Genomic DNA, 19,514 nt, shown 5'->3' on the forward strand with positions numbered 1-19,514 from the left:
CATTCTCTCTTCCTTACCCATGTGCTGGCTTCCACAGGTGGGAGACTATTATTCTGTCCATTTACGCAGTGAAACTGTCAAAGGGTAGCAGTAAGGAAAGGAGGAAGAAAGGGGATCTGATTTCTTGTTCTTTAAAGACATATTAAATAGATCAAATCCCAGCGGCTCAGGAGGCTGAGGCAGAAGCATCAAGCCTCAGCAACCTAGGGAGGCCCTAAGCAAGTCAGTGAGATCCTGTCTCAAAATAAAATACAAAAAAGTGCTGGGGATGTGGCTCAGTGGTTAAGTGCTCCTGGGTTCAATCCCTGGTACAAAAAAATCAAAAAGAACAACCCCCCCCACCCCCCCAAAAAATCCCAACAGATCAGCAGGTCTCCGGCTGTAGCTCAGTGATGGAGGGCTTACCTAGTGTGCTCAAACCCTGGGTTTGATCGCTACCACAGCCAACAAAACAAAACAGACATCAAAAACAGTCTGAGTGGCATATTTCAGACTGGACTTTTGCTGAGATGTGGTGCGCTGATGGTTCATGTGTTTGGTCACTACATGGATTTAAATCTACTGAGCTGAAGGAGATCAGAAGTGAAATGAAACTCTGATAAACATTTAATCTTCTTGAAAAAAAATTGACAGGAATAATAAAGTTTCAGATGTTTTTTTATTCAAAGGTTCTCAAAAGAAATAAAACAGAAAAAGCTAACAATCTGATCAAATGTACAGTTCAAAAATGTCTTTTGGCGTTTAACAACAAGTCCTAGGAAAGAAAACTACAGAGTTATCTTGAACCGGACAAATAAGTTACCACTGGCAAGTTTGTGGCACTAGTAAAACAAAAATAAAAAATTAACTCTCTTGATCATATAGATATCTCTATGAAAATCTTTTTTTTTCAATCTGTACAAAAGGTCTTTCTTCATAAATTAATTTTTTATAATTTAATGGCTGTCTACTATGTGATGTTTAAACTGATTTTTTTTAATTTTTATTTTTTTTATGTACAGAGGTTATGTTTCCCAAATCTTACCCAGACGAGTATGGCACTTAGTTCAGACATTTCTAGCAGCAGATTTCCCCTCCCCTCTAACTGAGCTATCAAATTTCCATCTTAACTAATGCAAAAATATCAAGTAGTGAGAGACCCAGGTTTATAAATGTACTAGGTACACGGAGGGTGCTGCGTTCAGTCTGGACTTTCACAAAGCAGTAATATTCCCAGGGAGCGTAGAACCAATAATACCACAACTTTAAAAAAAAAAGGAAACAAAAACAAAACAAACACATTTCTCTTATGACTATGTAATTTTCACTAGAATCTACACTTCTCAGAGCAGCAAGGATTTTTGAAACTATGAAATGTCACTGACATCTATAATCAAATACAAGCAATAAAATTTAAGAACTAAAAAATACTCAAAAGAAATAACTGCTTAGGCCTAGCTCCTGAGCTAGGAGGATTTGGTCTGTGGAAACAGGGAGGGCCAGCAACCTGTCCCAGCACAAAAGAAAATAGACTCTGAGGTAGATAACTGATCATACACAGCTGACCAGACAAGTACACAGTTTTGGAAGACAACTTAATTTACCATTGCTTTGAAAACATATGCAATTGCCTTAATAAAAGAGCTTTAATAACAGTGAATCATCTCATATGTACTAAAGTAGAAATAACTGTGTATTTATGAATCAGGAATTTCATAGTTTCAAAATTGGTTTTCTTTACACTTGAACACTTGTAGTGATGATGTAAAGTGTGGCACTGCTTGGATCCAAATCTTCCTTCATGCTTTTTTTTTGTTTGTTTGTGTGTGTCCATACATCAATTAAAATTATAAAACCTAAATTCAAAGGTACAAAAAAGGCACATTCTCCTAACCGCAAACTGGTCCGGCAAAAATAAAGAGCACAGAAGATGTGATGCTGAGACAAGTTGGAGCTACTGGTTACTGGCTCTTCGGTCTTTGGTGAAGTTACCTTTAAAAGTGCCAAGTCATTTTTATTTTTCAAATTTACCTAATAGAGAGAGAGAGAGAGAGAGAGCTAGTAGCCAATCGTTTCGCTTCTATTCATATCTCAGCTTATGTTTGAAGAGAAATCCTTACTTTTAGCTTTTGCCATTTAGTTGCAATAGCAACATTTTTTTTTTGTTTTTTGTTTTTTGTTTTTTTTTTTTTCGGTTTGCCAGATCGCAGGCATAATTCTCATTCTAAAGCACTATCATTAGTATAAAGGAAGGACAAAACATTCGGTGACTCCCCTCCCCCGCCCCCCTCCCCCAGCCCCAACGCTACCTAACACTAAATCTAGAACATCAAGTTATTTATTTTTTTTCTTCCTGAAAAAAGGCAAAAAAGACTTTACATTGCATCATACAGCAGATATCCTAAATCCGTCAAACTATCAGAGGAAACTGTCGGCATACAGCCTTACAAACGCTTTAACCCTATTAAAAGTTCCCCAGTCAGAAAATGTGTTTCACACAAAACAGTTTTTCCCTTCTTGCATTTCACTACCTTACACATTATGTGAAAAATCATTAAAAACACCTACTACATATTTAAAAAAGCCAAAATTTCAGCAACTTTTATTGACTATCTTTTAAAAGCCCTATGCTGCTGTTTTACAAGGCATAATAGACCAGCTCATTTGGTCAAAGCATTCTACATCATTAGTTTGAACTAACTTTTACTGAAACAGCTACAGCATCAAAAGAGTTAAGGCAAATTGGAATTCATAGAAAAAGATAAGACACTTCACACTACGTTGAAAGAAAAACAGAAAGCTAAGGAAAGAGACGTGACGGCAACACTGAGTTACAGCAACACTCGCACGGCAAGCATGGAACACCATGGGTGAAGTCGGACTAGTTAAACTTCAGAAAGCCCATTTCATACAGCTGAAAAAAACACAAATTAAACACAAAATGAACAAAACCACAAAAATCCGGTCATGCACTTGGATAAGTCTTCATGGTCTTTGTGCATACCCAGAAAATTGAAGTTTTCTTTTTTTTCTTTTTTTCTTTTTTTGCATCATAACATTTGATAAAAATCTTTTTTTGTTTGTTTTTTTTTTTGTTTTTTTTTGGTTTTGTTTTTTACTAAAATAAACCTGTTCAGGGGAACAGCTACTAGATGAATTTAAGGGTTTTATGCACCTTATAGAACTTATAGCAAAAATAGTTTTAGTTGATTTCATTATAAATAACGTTTTCAAGAACCTGTGCAAAACTGTCAATAATTTCCTAAAGCACAATTGATCAGAAAAATCCATGATTGTTCAGCCTTCACACCCTTCTTCATGTAAGAACACCCTTCTGTACATCTGCAAGAGAAAGATAAAAGACAAGTACTTTTGTGGTCTCGATATAATACACCATAGAGCTTATAATCTTATTTAAAGAGAGACATATTTGAAAAACGCTGTGCTCATCACTGATGTTTCACGGAGAGATGCAAACTCTGAACCTGATGGTCACTTTCAATGTTTTGAATCTGCCTTTCAAATATGGGACTTGCAAAGTACTCTCTAAGGGAATCAGAGCCAAACTCATGTGGGTCTCCAAAGAACAAGGACGTCTTTATAAAACAAACAATACATATTGTCAGTAGGGCAATCCAGAAACCAGGTTCCATATAGCTATTTTACTATACTATACATGGTAAAGTTAAAAAAAAAATGGTACTTGTGGGAATACAATCTTTTAATCTAAGGATACTGACACTAGCAATATCTTGGCTATGAGTTTTGACTAATCTTGTAATGCTTGATAAAGCAACATCTTATGCTAAATTGCCTTTAGTTTTGAATACTTGAGAATACAATATAGGATACTTATATAATAAGTTTGATACATGATGTTCTATGATGATACAGATCTTACTTTTTTTTGAGGGTTCGAGGAGTGTGTGTATATGTGTTTGATTTCAATATAAAGTGTTATTCTTTTTGCATAGAACAGTGAATCTGCAAACTAACAAAATCATTGATTTTAACATTTTAACAAGATTGGATGCCCTGGCTATAATGAAATCAAGTATGATCGATCTGAGTTATTCTAAGCATCATTTTGATAAGGGAACCACAGACTGCCTGATTGGCGCCTTGGTAATGGAGACCTTTCTCTCATACCTCACAGTTACTTATTGGGTTGAAAGGAATACGGAGAATGGTCATTAGACGTCTCTACAGCCACCTGCTGCTGACCACTCGCCTCCTACAACAAAGCAGAGCAGATGAAATGTGTTAGTGATAAAATCCTAACTCTGCTCCTTGGGTCTAAGTCAAAGGCATACACCTGAAAATAAGCAGTTTTTAAAGTGAATTTCTTAATATTACGCAGAGCTTTTTAGGTTAATCATTCCCTCAAGTAGCTGAAATGTCTGATAGACACTAAGCACCTCCCATCCAAATCTTTGACTTGTCTATTCTGATCAAGCTACATTTATCAAACAAATTTCTTAATCTGTTTTTCCCTGGGGTCAGATGTGATTTAGAATTCAGCATTTTAAAGGTTCAGAATCTGAGACATGGTATGAAATATGCTGTATATCATATAATACCCTCAAGTAGGGCTTAGGGATGTCCCTCATAATCAAACATATCAGTAATTCTATACAGAACCAAGTGCATAAACACAGTAACTGGGACAGATGTATCACCTTGTCTCAGTTCAAGTTGGGTTTTTTGAAAGGTCAGAATTTTTGCTAAGAAGTTAGTCACAAAGAGAATTTTTATTTTCAAAGTTTTTGGAGGGTTTCAAAATTGCTGATAAGGAATTGTGGGCTCCGATAACTGTGGTTCCCATAATCGCACAATGAAAGGCAAATAATAATAAGACATGGTTCTTTGGCCCTTCTTGGAAATGGGAGCCTTTGGGTTCTGCCCAATGCCTACTGGGAAAGAGCAAGTGAGCTGAGTATTTTCCTTGGAATTTTAAGGATGTTCTGTAGGAAAATGCTGTTTCCTGTCCAATCATAATCAGATGCCAGACTTCTTCCATACCAGCTCTAGTGACAAGAACTAAGAGTTATTTAGCTACACTAACAGCCTCTATAAAAATAGGTATGGCTTCTCTCCCACGTCTGCTACATCAGCTTTCCTTTTTCATTAACTATCTGAATCGTGACTGATTTCTTTTTGTGAGTATCACCATTGATACAATTTTTAGGACTAGGATTACAAACTCCAATTTTATCTCAATTTAGGGGTGACAAGACAGAGCTCTGGAGGGGTGAAAAAGGTGCTACAAGCTTGGAAAATATTTCTAGGAGTTCTTGGGGATATGGCCTGGATGTTGTTATTCTAATTTGTAACAATTATATTTTATAGTCTCAAATAACATATTCCCTCTAAGGTCAATCCTTTTATGCAAATATTTGACTTTTGATAGATTTTACTTTCAGTTCTACTTAATTCACCCGTTTTTGAAACTACCCATTGCCAGAATGGCCATTTAATACTCTGCACCAACCTCGACAGGAACCGTCGTCGTCTGCATGTGTGTATACTGTGGCAAGTAGGCTCCTTGCATAGCTGACGTTGCAGGCATGTACTGAAAAGGAGGAGGAGGTCAGGATGGACAATGGAGAAACCACGCAAAATGGGGAGTACTCAGGGAATTTTGAGCTGGATATAAAATATATGGAGTTCTCCAAGAAGAAATTTAAATACGCTACCCTCAAAGGTTTATTAGTCCATGTAAATATGTCATATGGAAGGCAAAGTCATTATTTTCTACATTTTGAATTTGTCAAACTATAAATTCCATGTTGTCTTTGGATTTCCTAACAAAGAAACACACAGGTGAAGATCATTAAAGTCTGTCATCTTCAATAATTCAGTATCACTAATGCATCATTCTAGATGATCTTTTCTCAGAAGACCTTGTTATCATCTAGCAGCTCCCTGAGTTGTTACCTAGTACTATTTCTACAGGTGGAGACCTAAATGTGGATGACTTATTGGACCTTTCACTGAAGATTAGGCCAGGGAATCCTGATTTCCTGATGCTGAAGTCGCTCTTAAAGGCAGGAGGAATTTCTGGTCCATCTCAGGCTGTGTATGGCTCTGGCTTAGTCTGCACAAGAAGTTGCTGCTGGTTTTGAGTGTAAAAGGGGAAAATGCACCACCCTTTGTTCTTTTGAGCCACTATAGATACAGGCTGCATCAAACTCCTGTGGGCATCTCTTACAATTTAAACTATAAACAAACCAACATGGATCTAGTACCAGGTCAACCTCATTACCCCACCAAGTCCCCTGGACTCTAGTGAAATAAGTCACGAAGATCATGACTTAGTGCTCTCAAATTCTAAAACAGAAGGAATAGGTGAGGGAATATTTCCTATTTTTGCTACCATGTGTCACCTTCATCCTTTGCTGCATGAAATGGTAATTCATGATATACCAGTGACATTAGTTGAAGAAGCTAGATGTGGCCATGTGTGGGTGCTAAATTTTGGCAAAGGGGAAACCTACAGAACAGACTTTCAGTTTTTCACTTAATCAAGAAATTGAGTTTTTTCTTTGTGGAAGGCAATGTGGGGTGGGGCTGGGGCCAGGCATAATAACTGTCATCATAGAACCTGTGATTCTATAGGGTAGGCACAGGGGTGCATGAATTTACCCTCCTCTATTTGCAGAGACACATGATATTAATTTGCCACCTACTGTTCCGGTGCTGCCTAGTGAAAGATGACTCATCTGCTGGGCCAGAGGGCTGATCATAGATGCAGGCTGTAGTGACATGGTATGCTCCATTGAGGGAGTTAACACGGCACCCTGTGGATGGGAGACAAAAGCAACAAAGGATAAACTGAGAGGAGTTAAGATTCTATAATTACCTTTTGCAAAGGAAATCCCTTTGTGAGTAATGTGAAGCAAAAATAACATCTTTCAGACTGGCAAGGGGTATCAATAATAAATAAGGTTCAAAAGTCTTAATAGATTGCTTTTCCTGAGACTTTGTAAGAGTGTTAGGGGAAATGGTATTTTGATATTCACTTCACAAAAATTCCTGCATTAAACACTACCCTCACTTAACTGGGAAGCTGCTTAGTCCAGCAGGAGGAGCTATAATAGCAAACAGAAATTACAGACTCTCCTTGGCTGGCAAAGGTATAAAATGCTTAAAAAAGACAGGTGATGTTTTCTGTAGCTGCAAAAGAATAGGACCAATAACAGTGATCTGTTTAAAAATGTTCTATACAGAGAGCCCTTTGTTTCAAGACTAAGTTGTTGGGATCAAGAGCATTCTTCACTCACTCAGTGGTTCTCAGAACTTTTTGTGATTCTGGTGCCAAAAGAGGGAACATTAACCAACCAATTCCAAGTTCTTCCATTTCATTTAAAAAATATTGGTCATTAAAAATCAAATTTTTAAAAAAATTTTGGGGTACTGGAGATTGGACCTAGGAATGCTTTACCACTGAACTAAAACCCTGGCCCTTTTAATTTAAGATAGGATCTCACTAAGTTGTTGAGGCTGGTCTGCAACTTGCAATCCTCCAGCCTCAGCCTTCTGAGCTGCTGGAATTACAGGTGTGTGCCACTGCTCTGGACTAAATTAAATATATTTAAAAAAACAGGGAAGAAAAAAAATCACCTATAATCCAGCCTCTCCCATAACAACCACAATGTGCCCCTTCCTGCCTCTGCATGTTTCTCCATAGTTGCAATCAAAGAACATGAAGAATTTCATATCTTGGGTTTTTACTTTTAACTTAGCATTGCACTATAAAAATTAACAGATTGCACAGTTGTCACTGTCATTTTTAATGCTTGGATCATGGTTCACTGACCGTCTACACCAAAATTTAATTAATTATTTTTGGACTTTAATTGTCCATTTTTTTCTATAAACTGGATTTTATCATTCCTCTTTTCAGTTGGCCAATTAATTACCTGATGGTGCAAGTATTCTAACATACTCCACAAGTACTAGTGTACATCCTGGCTTCATTGTAACTGATATCCTTTAAATAAGTTATTTGTTTTGCTGATAATCTAATCATTGATAATCAGATGCACAGTTGTGGGCAGAGGTATGTGTGCAGGCAGGCAGTTTGGATCTGGGTGGGAAAAGGTAATGAATTCTCAGTAAAGTTCTATATACATTCTTCATGTCTCCTGAAAGATGATAAACTAAAATATGTGCAATCTTTGTCTCTCAAAGTTGTCAAAGGGGGAAAAAAGATACATTCAACTTCTAATGAGCATTATTAAAAGCACAGAGTAAGATGAACATGACTCAGAAGTCCAGAAAATGGGGAAGGAGTTTCCTGATCTTTTTGCTCATGTACATATAATACACATCACAAATCCACACATGGCCATGAATATGTGCACGTATGTGTCCCAGTATGAAATGTGTATATACCACATAATACATGTACATTCATAATCATCAAAGATATCTTTTCCTGTGATATAATATCAACCTGTTTTATTAGCTTCCTAAAGGTCATCTCAAGCATTTCTTGTTCAAAACTAGTTATGCCTAGATTGCTATTTCATACATACAGTCATATAGTGCAGTGCCCACTTTAGGAGAGGTATTCTGGGACGAATTTCCATCTCATCTTAAGACCAAAAGCCAAGTTCTCTTCCTAAGCAACAGATCTATGTTTATCTTACAAACTCTGTAAACTGATTATCAGGATCCCCATTCTGCACTTGTCACCAGAAAGCTGAGGTCCAAATCTATGGCTTTCTTAACAGCAAGAATGCAGGTCAGTGTAGGCATGCTTAGCTTTGTGATTTCATTCTGAAGAGTAGCTCATTTAGAAAAAGTAGTACTAGATACACATTAGATCAACAGGTGCTCAAGTCACCAAAGAAATCACATTTGTTATTTATCAAAGAGTGCATTATACTACACGGTTCCTGATTTCCAAAGAGGCTAATAACACAGATGAAAACTGTATCTTTACTTTAGGGTTGCATTAAACAGAGTAAAAACATGAGTGCGGTTTCATCAAGTATTGTAAAACATCGTCACTCAGATCTCCCCCGGAACTGATGTGAGCAAGAAATAGTGTCCTGCCTCCAACAGAGTATGTTTTAAATTCTTATGAACAAATTTACTTAATGCTTACTACTGATTCATTTTAACTTGTGCACTTTCATATTCCATGCTTAAAATTTCCCAAGTCCCTTATCACCTTTGGCAAGGGGTTTTAACCTGAAGAGTACACACATGGCTTACTTGCAGGCAGAACATTAGGCCACTGAGGTGAACAACTTACGGGGTGCTGCAGGATATATGGTTGAGGTTGCATCCAAGAAGGACTTTGCACCTAGAAAAGGGAGAATTTTAAAGAAACAATGATTTCCATTGTAATAATTGCCTAGTTCTCTTTTAATTGTGTTAAAAATCTACAGAAGGAAAATAAGGAAACAATACTATCAATGAGTAAAAAGATTAAGGCAGTTAGCGTTCTTGGCAAACTGGTCACTCTGAATGGGATGAAATAATTATTTAGAACCAATTTCTATTGGCCCACTCAAGAAGTATTTGCTGAGTATCAGGCAACAAAGAGAAAAAGGTGAATAAGACATGGGACCCACCCTCAATAAATTTACTGTGTAAAGCAGAGAAGATAAGTATGTAAATGTCTCAAATTAGTGAAAAGTGTTACAATCAAGGTATGAACTAGGTGCTTTAGGATATGGATGAAAGAGGATTAATTCTAGAGCATCTGATTAGAAACTAACCCTCAAAGTATGGGCTGACTTAATAAAAATAACCAAATTCAATCTCTCTTTGATACTCAGGACATTAGGTTTCAAAAATCTTACATAGTAGTTAATAATTTCTACTTAGTGAAGAAAATAAATATCTGAAATTCAGATTGAGGAAATTAAACTTTAGTAACTATATCTGACATCTACAGTTAAAAGGGCATCCACACAGAAAGAAGACCCTCTGAACTGAGAAATAAGATGTGAGGGTCAGGCTTGTGGCAGGAATTCTGGCTTGTGTAGTCTGCCACTCGGGAGAGGGATAACATCAGTCCCTTTTTGATGCCCAGGGCTTTCCAGAGTCTATGTAGTTTAAAAATGTTTCAGTTTCCAATTCTTAACACAACCCTCTTGTATCCTGTTCCCTAGTGTTAACTTCAGAGATTCTACAGAGAGAATATGGGGAAGAGTCATGGGGGAAGAATGCATTGTGATTTACCTTGATAGCAGAGCCCCGATACTTGTTTTCTCTGGTTTCCTTTGCCACCTAAGGCAGACCAAAGTTAAGTGCTTCTGCCTTGTTAACATTTCAGTTATCTGGACTGCAGCCTTTCCCCGTTGGGGTACTGGTGGTTTCTTGCAGATGCTAATTTCTCAAATCCAACTACATAAGCATATGGTGGTTTAGTAGAGAAAGGCCCACTCCAATACGAGTGGTGGGCCCTCCCTGGATAAATCACAGGGAGGCAAGCAGTTCCCTGTACACCTCAATGTGGGCCAAATGCACTCAGTTTTGATATGCTTTGGTCTTCATAATCTAGTCATGTACAGCATTATGAGGTTAAGGGCTATGACTCCTAATCCAATTTTCTCTCTTAAGCAGCAAGCCAGCTATGGTCGATTTCTATTCCTCAATGTTCCCTAATTAGAAAATGGGAATAATAACCTATGCTTTTTAAACTCTTTGCCACTGGTTCTTAACCATCTTGGGGTCACAGATCCCCTTGAAAACCTAATAAAGAAAGAGACTTCCCCCACCCCCACTAATTGCACACACACAAGCGACATTCTGCAGCACAGGTCACTTAAAGCTCATTCACTGGCCCTACCTGGTCCCTGAACGTATAGGGTTAAGAATCCGTCTGAGATGTTATGGCACTGAGTGTCGGGCAAAGGGAATGGAATTCCACAGGTATCTTAGTATACAAGAATGCCCAGGAGAGGAAATCAGGCCTTTGAAATGATAACGTTGTTTCTAGTTAGCTATATCAAATTTATTACCAAACTGGCCTTCTAATTTTTTATTCTATGAAATGATTCTGAAATGCACATTGATTTCATATTAAAGAAGGGAAAAGGTAGTGGAAAAATACCATAATAGTTGATATATCTATAGCAGCATAAGTTGAAATTAATATGTGCAATCTTTCATTTGCCTAAGAATAAGCTTATACATGCCCCTATTTTTAATGATATATAAATGACAGATTTCTAAGTTCAGATAGTTCAAAATTATTTCTTAACATCAGACATAGGAATTATTAGGGAAAATGCAAGGAAAATATAGAAATCTTAAGCACTACACAATTAAAGAGGCATTAAGTGACTACTATACCCAGCAGGTTGAAGAACCATGGTAAGTATAAACAACTCTCAGAGAACAAAGAAAAGGGAAAATGACTGACAATCAGGGGAAGGAACATACAATAATCTAAAGGCTGAGAGAGGTGGTGATTACTACTTTAAAATTTCAGTCTTAGGGCTGGGGATGTAGCTTAGTGGTAGAGTTCTTGCCTCGCATGTGCAATCCCCAGCAACACAAAAAGACAACAAAACCCCAACAACCCCTTCAGTTTTAGTGCATCTAGTCACTTTTCTGTTATTCAAAGCTACTTTTATGTTTTTTAGACAGAACCAGCTTTGACATTGGCTTAGGTTAATCAATTTATTATTTAAGAAGTATAACTAATATATTTTTATTATAAGCCAGCTACTGATGATAATAGTAATCACAACTAATATTTTGAGTGCTCATTAACACTTTTCATAGACTCAGTCCTGTAACTTTTCCAAACTTATAAGACAAACTATTATTATCCCCATTTTAAAGATGAAGAATCCGAGGTTACAGAAGTCAAATAACACAGCTGTTACATTAGATATTGTAGTCCCCTAAGATCAGAAATCAGGACTACAACATCGAATTCAATTGTTGTTAAAACAAGAATACACCAAAGTTTAGTTTAGTCCCATAGAATACCAATAGTCAAGAGAAGAGAACTCTCTCTCTCTGCAACTGAACTCTGTTAGAAGCTCCTGTCTGGACTGGGCAGTCAACATCTGGAGGGGCTCTGATGCAGGGGAGAGGGCACGTGCACCCTTGGGGTCATGTAAAAGAGGAGCTATCCCTGAAGTATAATCAGATTGACCTTATGACAGGTGCTTAATAGATTTCCTCAGTTGGAAATTTAAGGTAAAGCCTCTGCACAAAATAACACATATAAAATAGAGCTGCCTCTATTTTTTTTTCTTTCTTTTGGTGGGCAGACCCCAAATCTCATCTGCACTGTTTACTGAATGTAACCTAACTGACACACCTTCCTGTATAAGCATATTTACTTCTTTTATTAGTTTCTGCTGACAAATAAAAGCAAGGTACACACCTATTCTGTATTTTACCTAATGGCATTTCTCTTAAATTTCAGTTTTTGGGAGGGACACCTGGCATCTAAAAGCTGGGGGGATAGTGGAGGAACTATGTGGGTTTGTCTCAGTTCTAAATTGCCATGATTCCAAGGACAGATAATGGGCAACCATTTCCCTGCTTTATATATTTTCCTAAACATAAAAGCAAATTGGTCTGCCAAATCAAAAGCAGCTTATTCTAAATTGGGTATCCAAAAGCTGCATAAAATGAGTTAAATTTCATTATAAATATTAAGATTTTTAAGACACATTAAAAAATGCAGCAGAGATTCACGATCATAAGTTGTCGCACTACTGACAAATCCTAAAGGTACAAACCTGGTAGGCAGATACAGGAGATGCAATATAGGGTGTAAGAGAAGTTTGAGTGATCATTCGGTTTGTAGCAATACTGTATGGTGAAGGATAAAATCTAGAACAAACACAAAAGCCTGTATTAAGTAATCCTTTAAGTGGAATAATTCATGGAAAAATGATATTCTCCACCTTTAATTTCCCTCAAGCCATTATGCATTTATCGTAACAACATACCCGTTCTGTATAGCAGCTGTGGTCGGGTCGTAAGTGAGTGTCATTCCAGCCTACAGGAAAGAGAAGGACACAAACGTTCAGCTGGAAAGGCATGATTTGATAATGCTATTTCTTAGACATTGCAACATAAGACAGTAACAGTAGCATTTGATAAAACTGTTTTTTTTTTGTTATAGCCAAGCATAATTATAAGCTCAGTAAGAGAATTAAGGTCTAGACCTGTGCTTGTCCCATATGGTAGCCATTAGCCACATGCAGCTATTTAAAATTAAATAGAAAAATTCAATCTCTCTAGCAAAACAGCTACATTTCAAGTGTACACATGGCCACAAGTGGCTAGTGATTATCACTGGACGGTCCAGATTCTAGAACATTTATTTTCTCCAGACATTCTGGGACCTGTATGCTATTTTTAAAAATTATGTTAACAATTCATTGAAAATAAATATAGAGAAGTGGAGGCCCAATAATTTATTAAGAAATTGAAGATTAAAAAAAACTATTCAAAAGAACAAGATTAAATAAACATACAACCCCCCCAAAAAAACCCTCAATGACAAATACATTTATTTTAATGTTATTTAGAATACTTTTTGAATATAATAAATGTAAACCCTTCTAAACGGTTATACCTAAACCATGGCATAAAAGACCTTCAAAACACTCATGCAGTTCCATAGCAATTTAGAGCCTCCTACTTGGGCAGCTAGCTGGGGAACACAGCTGTTTGCACCATCTATGTGGAGAACTGTCACTTGGTGAGCACCCCCGCCCACACACACACAGGGGGAAGGGTTTCAGTCTGAGCATTACTTGAATGAAAACGTGCTGGCAGAAAGGTGTGACCCAGGCAGCTGAAGGGAGATGCCTGTGTGACCTTTCGGAGCTGCCCACGATGGCACACCCACACTGAAGTTAAGAAAGGACTTACAAGTCTCACCTCTCCTTCTCGGTGCCATGGTCTTCCATTAGGGATGTATTTGTTTGGGTTCTGTCTCTTCTTCTGTCCTCCATCCGCAAATTTGCACAATAAAGGTTCTGTAGGAGCTGAGTGATCAGGGAAAAATATTACAAAAATTGTAAAAATATTACAAAAATATTACACAACCATGTGCACGCACAGGTGACAAGCATAACGGGATTTCTTTTCTAGTGGGAGTGGCGCGAGAGCTATGAGGTAACTAATAGAACACTGCAAGGCAGAAGCTTCTTCAGACCCTTAGAAAATCAACCACTGGTGAAAGATCTTAGTACAGAATAATGCACTGGTTATTATTTCCAAACCAGGGCATCATGAAAACATCTGAAGGGCCATTTTGTTGAAGAAGCAAAGGAATCTTCCCATTCACTTTGGTGCTTTTTTTTTTTTTTTTTATGGGTACTTCTTTGCATTCTGGCTTCTCTACAATTCTGCCTTTAGACAGTCACCCAAATAATCTTCAAATGAAAATAGGATTGTGCCACCCTGCACTCCTCCAGCTGCAAATGCCTCTGTAGCTTCCCATTAACATTCCTCAGAGGGACCTCCACTCCTCCTGGTGGAAAATAAGTCCCCCTTTGTAGTATATATCCCCTATTTGTATTTGCAGCATTTCTAACAGTCTGTGTTCCCTGGTGCCTGCTTTTCCTTCCCATGGGCTCCGTCATCACTGCATCCCCAGTGCCTAAGCAAAGGGCACTTGGTAGGTACTTCTTACCTAGTGGCTGAATCAATGAATGGATACACACAGACCTCATTTGTTCCTGGGACACAGGGGTGAAGGCTGTCATCGCGAGAAAGCTTCTAACACCTGCCTGTCCCATTTAAAGACTTTTCTGTACCTGAACCATCCCACTTGGAGAGTTTTTTTTTTTTTTTTAACCAAGTGTCCACCTCACAAAAATGAGACAAAGGGAAACCCAAGCAACGAATGTAGAAAAGATGCAGAGATTCTTTGAAAGGAGACACATTCATTATAACTAAGAGACATAATAACAAACCACAGGCAGCACAATAGGCCACCCCTGACTTCCTTTTTCAATTTGCTTTTCTGAGATGGAAGCAGCAGCGCATTCCTGGAAGTTGTGCATTTTTCTGCCTGCGTCTAGTTAATGTAATAAAGGCACTCACACCTTCCCGTCTGGTTCCCACATTCCATCCTTTGTCTACTGTAGAACCATGATTACTACTTTCAAGTTCTGTTTCCAACTTAAATAACCATGAAGAGAAAAATATGACTTGTGTAAAATTTACTCCTTTCTCCTTTGCCGCTTATTATCCTAATTCATCTCTTATTTTATATCACTATTATCCACCCGCTAATGACAGGGTAGAGGCAATAGTGTCTCTCAACATTTCTCTACCAAAACACAAAACACCGAACTGTATGTGATTCCGTCTCGGTGAGCTGTCTAGGCTGTTGGTTGGCATGCTTTTCCCTTCCTGGGTTGAACCACTCCTGAAGGATGGGTTGGAATGGGAGTCATTTCTGAATGGCAACTGTACTCTGGGTATGCTTCAGTTTGGATATGATTTCCTAAATAGTTCACATATTGGAAGCTTGGTCCCTAGTGTGGCAATGTTTAGGTGAAGCGTACAGGAAAGTCCTTAGGTCAAACCTAAGAAGGAGTGGAGGTAGTTCTTGCAGGATCCTGTGTTCTTACAAAGAGCAAGCCCAACCCCTGAACTGCTCTCTGGCTTGGTCTTGTAATAATGCTCACGTAGTGATACCACCTATCATGTGGCTCTCACAAGAGGCAAGCTGATACTGGCACTACACCCTTTGAATCCCCAGAACTATAAGCTAAATAAGCCTCTTTATTAAGTCATCCAGCCTCACACATTTTGTTATAGTAATGAAAAAATGGACTAATACAGGTAGTAGTTGTTCAGAGTAAATATGTTAGGTGTCTGGTGAGAATTTTAGTGTTCCTTTGTTTACCTTCTTGTCTCCAATACCTCCACCCGAGCTTTTGGAACTTCCATAGAAGGCAAACTGGGTATGATAGAAGATGGACTGCAGCCAAATCCCAGAATACAGATGAACCATACTACTTGTCTTTTCAAAAAAATTGTGTTTTTAGAAATTCTACCTTCACCAATTACAGACGGTGAACAGATACAATGAAGCAAGAAAGTTTTGTAATCACTGATATTAATTCTTCTACAGGGTCATTAAGGGACAGGTAGAAACTAGGGCTGAGAATATAACATCCAAGTAGGAGGGAATAAAGGACAAAATCTTCTGCAAATAAGGACTTTTTATACCTGGAATCTCTCAAAGTTACTCACCTTTGTGGGCAAATGCTACTTAAAATTCTAGCACTGAAACTCTCCTCAGGCTCCTGGGTCAATGTGAAAGTGTGTTAAGTGCAGGCCTGAAAGTGCAGGCTGTGTGTGTGTGTGTGTGTGTGTGTGTGTGTGTGTGTGTGTGTGTGGTGGGGGTGGGTGGGTGGTGGCCTTACTTGACAATGACGGACAGAACAAGAACTCAGATGAAGAAAGGCAAGATCTCACTCTCTGCACATCTGAAAAGGGCCTCATAGTAGAATGTTTTCTCCAATGATATTTAAGGTTATAAGGTTTTGCTTCCACATACTCCTGTAGGGCAAAAGAGTATAATAAACTCTGTGGAGCTGGCACTTTGTGGGTCTTCACCATGACAGACACTTTTATCTAGAGGGTTTATAAAAACTAGCTCCTAGACTGAAATTTAACTAATTTTTAAAAAGCGCTTCCTGTGCTCAGTGATTGATACAAACTGTTTCCCTCGATTAGTATAATTCTTTCCAGGGAAAGAAGGTGACCAGGTTGCTCATTCTGGAAGCTTCCCTTGGGCTGTCTCGGTGGGCAGGTGTGAATGAAGGCAGTTTGGTAGCAAGACCCTGGTGCATGTTGAAGCTCACTTGTTAAATAAATGGCCAATGTCCCTATTTGGATGTAATGTGCTTCTAATGTGTTTTCATCTAGATTCTGTCCTGTCAGAGAAAAGCAGATCTCAGGTAAGAATGAAGTCTGCTAAAATATGTAGTAAAGGCATGTTTGCAAATACATATAGCATTTAAAATGAAACACACACACACACACACACACACACACACACAGAGAAACACATGGAACAAGATGTAGTTGAATCTTTCAAAAATGAATTATATTTACCACCCAATTTTTGTGCTGCCATTAAGATATGTTATTTTCCTCTAAAAGCAAAAAAGTAAGTAGGGGAAACAGTGTGTATGGCAGGTATCTCTTAGGCCAAACAAATTTCTTGTTTTTAAATAATGTAACCAGTGGAAATGACCCAGTTTTTACATGTTGCTGGCTCCTTGTTTCAGTGAACTAGGAGTGCCCGAGTCTTGCTTGTGAAGCAATATAAAATTCTAACAGCTTTTTTCTTTTATCAAAATTCTCTCTGGTCTCCTTATCAGCTGAAGTTTTAATGCCCTACTATGTGTCAGGGACACAAGAGCCAGTGGTACAGTGGCAGATCTGAGTTCTCGCCTTCAGGGGGCATGCAGTTTAATGGGGAAGAGAATATTTCCAATCTTATGAAAACCCATTTAGTCATTTACAGGACACAGTACTGTTTTTAGAGAGATTTGTTTTAAATAGAAATGCTATGTGGAAGCAAAGTACTGATGTGGAGACAGTGGCCGTCTGTCTTTGACAATTGCTGCTCCATTGACTTGGAGAGTGTGACGAGAAAGAATGCATGCCTGGAATTTAATGTTTCTCTGTGTGCTCTGGAAAAGCAAACTAGGTGAAGACTTACAGGTGTTGTAGGTGGCAAATGGGCTTAATTTATTTTATCTGACACCATGATGCTAAGCAAGGGTAAGAGGATTTCAGTTAGATTTTTGCACAGAAAAACAAAACACCCAGATCTGTGCCATGAAGCCACTTATTTTTCAGTGTGTGCAAGCTTGTTAAAAATTGAGAGATCTTTGGTTAATCAGTCTCTCCTGTGATTCCTTCAAAATGAGGGGATGTCTTAAGTTTGCTTCTGGGAGCCTAATGTGCAGGCTACAGGCTGAAGGGAGATGGTGTGGGATGTTGGCATATTCTACAGAGGGATCCTCCAGCTAGCCTCTTTGGTTGTGTTTTAAAAGGCAGATACTGATAACAGGAAGTGCCTTAAATACTAGTAATAGGGCTATGAGCAAGGTTTGGGTATATTAATTTCGCAAAATTAGTGTGTGACAATCTCTCTCTCTCTTATTTTGGTGGTGGTGCAGGGGATTGAACCCAGGGCCTTGTGCATGTGAGGCAAGCACTCTACCAACTGAGCTATATACCCAGCACCTGTGATAATCTCTTACATGGTCATTTTTCTATATTAGTAACTCTTTATTGTTCAAAACAATAACATGATTTGTGATTTGAGACACATTCCTGAAATTAAAGTGATATAGAAAGTATATAAACTACCCCAAATTGATTATTTTGCTAAATATGCACAGTGTTCTAGGCTGAATTTCCCCTTAATAAGGGTAAATCTCAGATATCTCATGAGGTCTCTCACATCAGGTTCTTTTCCTCATCAACCGACAGAGAAGTTATTTTCTTCCTCATCTGAACCAACAGGAACATGCATCCTCAAAGCCTGACAACCATGGTGTGACTGTGACCTTGCACACTTGTGAGAAGCCCAAGGCAACACCTCAGATGCAAACACTGATCATAGGTAGTATCCACTGAAGAGCCATCTAAGATCATGGCATTACTGGACTCTTCAATATGCCCTCAACCAAACTTGAGAGAGGGATGATATTTTACAAATGCCTGATTGCACATCTCTGCAGTTTCCTTAACCTGTCTTTTGAGCTCAGACGTTGAAATGGACATTTCCTCAGCCTGTCCTAAGTGAGGTCTTTGTGCATTTCATCATCAGACATGACAGTACTAACAGATGGAATGACCTCTCCTTCCAAAGTACCATTTTTTTCTAGTTATGCAGTATTTTATCTCAATTAATATTCTGCAAAATGTAAACTGCCCTCGATAGAAGTTTCTCCCATCAATTTTGGAAAACCAGATCACTCAGCAACCATCATTAGCTTTCTTTGTGATAATGTTACTTTAAAAATGCCTCACTAACAATATGTAAGGAACTACCTGGTAAAAATTTCAACCTAAGGAACCAATAAATATTAATTTACTAAGATTAATTTTTTATGTGAACAACACCATTTCCTGTTTTAGCCCCTCTGTCCTACCCAATGGGCACAGCTATACTTTCTCTCTGTAAACACTTCTCTCAGGGGGGCTTTGATGGAATATCGTCTCTCCTCCTTTACTATGCCTTATGCAGTGTTGCTGGCTACTATTCAGGTTGAGAAGAGTAACGTTTGCAATTTTTTTCATATCAGCTTCATTTCTGCATGGTTCGATTTTGGTTCTTTCACCTCACTTCCCAACCCACCAAAGAAGGGTTACTAAAAGAATGATGTGACAATAGTAAAATCACGTTAAATAGTAAACAAAAACTCAATATCCTCTATTGCCCCCCATAAATATTTTAATATTCTATTTTTACTGCTTTTCCAAGTCTATGCAGTTACATTTATTTTTCACATTTGTGATGATAGATACTTTTCTTCTACCATTTCTATTGTGAT

At 38.1% G+C, this 19,514-nt stretch overlaps 2 protein-coding genes across 14 annotated transcripts in view; one reads left to right on the forward strand and one right to left on the reverse strand.

Moving 5' to 3' along the window:
* LOC308631046 (uncharacterized protein) overlaps positions 1–19,514 on the forward strand; it is a 159,354-nt gene that overhangs the window by 43,468 nt on the left and 96,372 nt on the right. Inside the window, exon 2 of one of the 3 annotated variants that reach the window (XM_081261918.1) lies at positions 16,867–16,898. The exons of the other annotated variants lie outside the window; for them this stretch is intronic. The gene's annotated coding sequence lies outside the window, so the exon portion shown is untranslated. The remainder of the gene's footprint in view (positions 1–16,866; positions 16,899–19,514) is intronic. 3 annotated transcript variants of the gene reach the window in all.
* RBMS1 (RNA binding motif single stranded interacting protein 1) overlaps positions 640–19,514 on the reverse strand; it is a 214,373-nt gene continuing 195,498 nt past the window's right edge. For 4 of the 11 annotated variants that reach the window (XM_081261910.1, XM_081261907.1, XM_081261911.1 and 1 more), the window contains exons 7-15: positions 13,849–13,964; positions 12,918–12,967; positions 12,705–12,798; positions 10,180–10,227; positions 9,245–9,295; positions 6,669–6,779; positions 5,471–5,551; positions 4,129–4,213; positions 640–3,321 (exon numbers count right to left, since the gene is read on the reverse strand). In XM_081261910.1, coding sequence (XP_081118036.1) covers positions 4,136–4,213; positions 5,471–5,551; positions 6,669–6,779; positions 9,245–9,295; positions 10,180–10,227; positions 12,705–12,798; positions 12,918–12,967; positions 13,849–13,964 — 629 coding nt within the window. In that variant the 3' untranslated portion in view covers positions 640–3,321; positions 4,129–4,135. The remainder of the gene's footprint in view (positions 3,322–4,128; positions 4,214–5,470; positions 5,552–6,668; positions 6,780–9,244; positions 9,296–10,179; positions 10,228–12,704; positions 12,799–12,917; positions 12,968–13,848; positions 13,965–19,514) is intronic. The other 7 variants (XM_081261914.1, XM_081261912.1, XM_081261915.1 and 4 more) reach the window with 4 other exon arrangements.

This window comes from Spermophilus citellus (assembly GCF_964194105.1).
Source record: "Spermophilus citellus genome assembly, chromosome: 11".
Lineage (NCBI taxonomy): Eukaryota > Metazoa > Chordata > Mammalia > Rodentia > Sciuridae > Spermophilus > Spermophilus citellus.